The following is a 5,449-nucleotide window of genomic DNA, read 5'->3' as shown; positions in this document are numbered from 1 at the left end:
AGGTAGGGGAGGGTGGGGGTAAGGGGGAGAGATCAACCAAAGGACTTGTATGCATGTATATAAGCCTAACCAATAGACACAGACACCAGGGGGGTGAGGGCATGAGGGGGGGCGGCAATGGGGGTATAAGGACACATATGTAATACCTTAATCAATAAAGAGAAAAAAGTGAGCCAACAGTTTGAAACAGCATTGAAATGAAGATTTCATGTCGTGGTGATGGTAGTAATGATAAAGGTGATGGCCATAGAGTGGCAATGGTGGCGGTGGTGTTGATAGTTATTGTGATGATTGTTTAATAGTAAAAAAAAAAAAAATCTAGTACTAGGAAAGGGTGAAATATTCCTGTGATGAGGGAAATCTTGTGCTTACCCATTGAATCCTTTTTTAAATATATACTTTTATTGATTTCAGGGAGGAAGGGAGAAAGAGAGATAGAAACATCAATGATGAGAGAGAATCATTGATGGGCTGCCTCCTGCACACCCCCCTACTGGGAATTGAACCTGCAACCCAGGCATGTGCCCTTGACTGGAATCAAACCTGGGACCCTCCAGTCCGCAGGCCAACACTCTATCTTCTAAGCCAAACCGGCTAGGGCTCCCATGGAATCCTTTTGTTCTATATTGAGAAGATGACTGCGCTTGGACATTTTTCTACTCAAATGGCAACAGTAGCCTGATCCAATATTAAGCTAATACTAACAATGTGAAATGTCTTCATTAACAAGGCTTTGCTTCTTCCTGGAAACTGGTGGAAATCCAACCCTGTTGTATATACCCTTGATGCAGCTTCTGTGTTGTCCTCACCAAGAAATGGGGAATGGTTTCCCAGATGGCAAAGAGCCGGGGGGTGATGCTTGCACCTGTGTGAAGTCTCTCTCTCTTTGTTTTCCAGGACACAATGTAGGAAGCCTTTTCCACTTGGCAGATGATTTGGGCCGAGCGATGGAGTCCTTAGTTTCAGTCATGACAGATGAAGAAGGGGCAGAATAAATGTTTTACAACTCCTGATTCCCGCATGGTTTTTATAATATTCATACAACAAAGAGGATTAGACAGTAAGAGTTTACAAGAAAAAAAAAATCTATATTTTTGTGAAGGGTAGTGGTACTATACTGTAGATTTCAGTAGTTTCTAAGTCTGTTATTGTTTTGTTAACAATGGCAGGTTTTACACGTCTATGCAATTGTACAAAAAAAAGTTATAAGAAAACTACATGTAAAATCTTGATAGTTCAATAACTTGCCATTTCTTTATATGGAACGCATTTTGGGTTGTTTAAAAATTTATAACAGTTATACAGAAAGATTGTAAACTAAAGTGTGCTTTATTTAAAAAAAAAGTTGTTTATAAAAACCCCTAAAAACAAACACGCGCGCGCACTCGCGCGCGCACACACACACACACACACACACACACACACAAACTTTGAGGCAGTGCATTGTTTTGCTTCCTTTTAGCGTGATATCCATATGAAATTCATGGCTTTTTTTTTTTCTTCTTGCATATTGAGATAAGACTTCTTCTGACACTACCAAATGACTGCTTCACATTGCTCTCTTGAGAGTTGTTGACTGAGTGGAACGGGCTGTGGGTTTCCGTTGTCCACATCTATATGTCTATAAGTATGCAGATACTATAGGTATATAGATAAATAGATAGGAATTTCTAGAGACCTTTTAAATTTCTTGTTCAAATGTTCCTGCCACTTGCTAATGGCGAGAAATTGCTTCTGGTCATTCGGCTTACCTGCTCGGTGGAGAGTGGCTTTCCTGGACCCTGCAGGCAGAAGGAAACGACCACATTAAAACATTGTCTGGGGCTCCAGATGTTTCTCATTTGGAACTTTCCACTGACAACTAGAGTACTGCATTTTTTTTTTGATAAAGGAACATGTGAATGAGTACACAGGACTTACTATGTCAGAATAATGCATTGGTTGATGTATACAGCGTCCTGCTGTTGGCAATGCCACTATTTAGACTTCATGGTGCTTCAGTGGAAGTCAGAGCATCAGAAGGCGTTTTAAACTCCCAGAGACGAGAAGGGCTCTGGGTTCTCAGCTGATCCCTCTGAGGGAGTAGGCAGGCCACTCTTGAAGTAAAGGATTGGATGAATCTTCATAACCATACATAGAGATTTGTGTAATTACAACTAAATGATTCTCTTCTGGCAAACAGCAGTGGGTGTTTTGGTTCTTTCCTTTTTTTTAAGCTTTTATTTTCTCATTGCAGTGATTTTAAATGCCATAGGACTTAATTTAAGATAACCCTTGGAAAAATGTAAGACAGTAGCCCCATCACACTGTGACACTGTTAAATATCCACCCAGAAGTTCGTGAACTGTGCTTCTCTCCTTTGCATTTCTCTAAAGTAAGTGGGGACGCGGATAGATTCAGATGTTCCACAAGGTACTGCAATCCCCTTTGGGTGGATTAAGCAAGTTAAATATATAAACAAGCAAACATTGTTCAAAAAGAGGAGAAAAACTCAAGAGGACTAGCTGGTAGGAAAAAGCTTTACTCTCATTTCATCTTATTAGTCTTTGATTTAAAAAAAATCATTCAATAGAAAGCCCACGTGACCTATTATTTTGCAAATCTGTTACCTCTTACATCAAATGTAATTAACTTTCGGAGTGTGGGTTTTGTCCCTTATTTTATTATGATAATCAACGTCAAACATGGCTTCTCATGCTATTTCTACCTCACTTTGGTTTTGGGGTGTTCCTAATAATTGTGCACACCTGATTTCACAGCTTCACCACTTGTCCATTGTGTGAACATTTTCCACCATTTTCTTTCTTCCTTTATAATTTCCAAAAGAAAACCCAAAGCTCTAAGGTAACAAATTACATTAATATTTGGTTTTAGTCTTGCATTTTTCCTTTACATGACGCTGGACTTTTTCTTTAAGGATTTTTTTTAACCACGATTTAAAACAAGAGGTTACTTTACTTCCTACTAAGAAGTTTAAGTTTCATTCTAAAATCAAAGATAGAGTGAGTGCATAATTTTGTTTTAATCTTTTTGTTTTATCTTTTAGACATTAGTTCTGGAGTGAGTCTGGCAAAATATATGAATAAAAATTGAGAGCTTTATTGCTATGTTTTAAGCATAATTTGGACATTATTTCGTGTTCTGTATAACCACTGAGTGTTAAACTAAATCATAATCAATGTAACTGAAGCATAAACATCACATGGCATGTTATGTCATTGTTTTCAGGTACTGGGTTCTTACTTGAGTATCATAATACATTGTGTTTTAACATCAACACTGTAACATTTACTAATTATTTTTTTAAACTTCAGTTTTACTGCATTTTCACAACATATCAGACTTCACCAAATATATGCCTTACTATTGTATTATATTACTGCTTTACTGTGTATCTCAATAAAGCACGCAGTTATGTTACAAAAAAGTGTTGATTGGACTGCTCTATTTTGTTTTTATTTTAATTTAGTTATTTTTTTTTACACTTTTATTGATTTCAGAGAGAGAAACATCAATGATGAGAGAATAATTGATCAGCTGTTTCCTGCACACCCCCTACTGGGGATCAAGGCCACAATCCGGACACGTACCCTGACCAGGAACCAAACTGTGACCTCCTGGTTCATAGATTAATGCTCAACCACTGAGCTACACCAGCCAGGCTAATTTAGTTATTTAATTTTTATTTATTTTTATTTTGTTAAATATATTTTATTGATTTTTTTACAGAGAGGAAGGAAGAAGGATAGAGAGTTAGAAACATCGATGAGAGAGAAACATTGATCAGCTGCCTCCTGCTCACTCCCCACTGGGGATGTGCCCGAAACCAAGGTACATGCCATTGACTGGAATTGAACCTGGGACCCTTGAGTCCATAGGCCGACGCTCCATCCACTGAGCCAAACCGGTCAGGGCTAGTTATTTAATTTTTAAATAGGTCATTCATGCATACAGTTGAAAAATGCAAAATCTAGAAGGCAAACAGTGAAAAGACCCTGCCAGCCTCTTCCCAGATCATCCTCACTGCCCTATGAGTAAATATTATTATTAAATTTCTTATGTATTCTCCCAAAGTATCTTTATTACAAACATGTATTCCTCCTTTTTTCCCCTTTCATTACACAGATTATAGCATTCTATTTATATACCTTGCTTTTTTAAACTTAAGAATGGATTCAAGAGATCCATTCTTAATTATATTAAAATGAATCTTTCCAATCCTATATAATAAGACCCTAATATGCAAATCAACCAAAAGGCAGAATGACCAGTGGAATGACTGGTCGCTATAATACGCACTGACCACCAGGGGACAGACGCTCAACGCAGGAGTTGTCCCCTGGTGGTCAGTGCGCTCCCACAGGGGAGCGCTGCTCAACCAGAAGTCAGACTCACAGCTGGCAAGCACAACGGTGGTGGCGGGAGCGCTAAGGAGCAGCAAGCAGGCGGGCAGTAAGAAGAAAGGGGTCCCGGACTGCGAGAGGATGTCACAGGTGAACATCCTCCGAGGGGTCCCAGACTGCAAGAGGGCACAGGCCGGGCTGAGGGGACCCCCCTCCCCAGTGCACAAATTTCATGCACTGGGCTTCTAGTGCAATATGTAAAATGCTTTCTCACTTTTTATAGCTGCATAATACTCCACTGTATGTTTGTGGGATATTATGTAAGCAGTTCCCTTTGGTGGGATATATGGGTTGTTTTCAGTCTTTTCTATAACAAACAATACTGCACCTCTCTCATTTCTTATTTGACTTGTGCAAAAAGAGGGGACACATTCCTAGAAGTGAGATTTCTGGATCAAAGGTGGCAAACATTTACAGCTTCAGGGGTCATTTTTGTGCAGCAACTGTCCTAGCGTTTGTTTTGTTGCTTGTGTTAGTAATAACAAGTATATGAATTAACCAGTTTGCAGTTTACACTTTGCTTCTTGAGAATTTCCTGCCACTTCTGTTATTGTTCATGGTACTGGACTTAAGGGGACGTCTGAGGAACAGGAGTCTAACCTACAAGGATGCCACAGAACTGACTCTGGGGAGGATACCCCTACCATACCACTCCCAGAGGCTGATCCCCTCATCTCTGTCCTGCTTCACCTCTGCTCTAGCTGCAACCAAAGCTAGGAAATGAGTAGCAATGTCAGCGTCTCTAGCAAGATGTTGTCTTTGTCTCCCACCAAGATTCATGATGATAAGTTCCCCAACAGGGTTCAGATGCTAGGCATTCAAAGACATTAAAAAAGTTCACTAGCTTCAGCCTATTCTAATGATTTTGGGAATAACAGATGGTCGAGCTCATTAAGAACGATTTTAAGTGAGTGTGACATCTCTGACGAATCACTCGCGAAGTTTTTGAGGGTGGAGTGATAATGCCAACCTAAGTGACTATTACATTGAAAGACTGTCCTTGAAGTCCACATATGCCAAGATTAATTTTTATCCGAAATATTTTT

The 5,449-nt window shown here is 39.4% G+C and overlaps 1 protein-coding gene across 2 annotated transcripts in view; it reads left to right on the top strand.

The window, feature by feature from the left end:
* DMD (dystrophin) overlaps window positions 1-3,427 on the top strand; it is a 154,783-nt gene extending 151,356 nt beyond the window's left edge. For both annotated transcript variants that reach the window (XM_014531975.1, XM_014531976.1), the window contains one exon: window positions 898-3,427. In XM_014531975.1, coding sequence (XP_014387461.1) covers window positions 898-995 — 98 coding nt within the window. In that variant the 3' untranslated portion in view covers window positions 996-3,427. The remainder of the gene's footprint in view (window positions 1-897) is intronic.
* Window positions 3,428-5,449: the final 2,022 nt, after the last annotated feature.

Source organism: Myotis brandtii, unplaced genomic scaffold, assembly GCF_000412655.1.
Source record: "Myotis brandtii unplaced genomic scaffold, ASM41265v1 scaffold834, whole genome shotgun sequence".
Lineage (NCBI taxonomy): Eukaryota > Metazoa > Chordata > Mammalia > Chiroptera > Vespertilionidae > Myotis > Myotis brandtii.
This window is presented reverse-complemented; position numbering and strand designations above follow the sequence as displayed.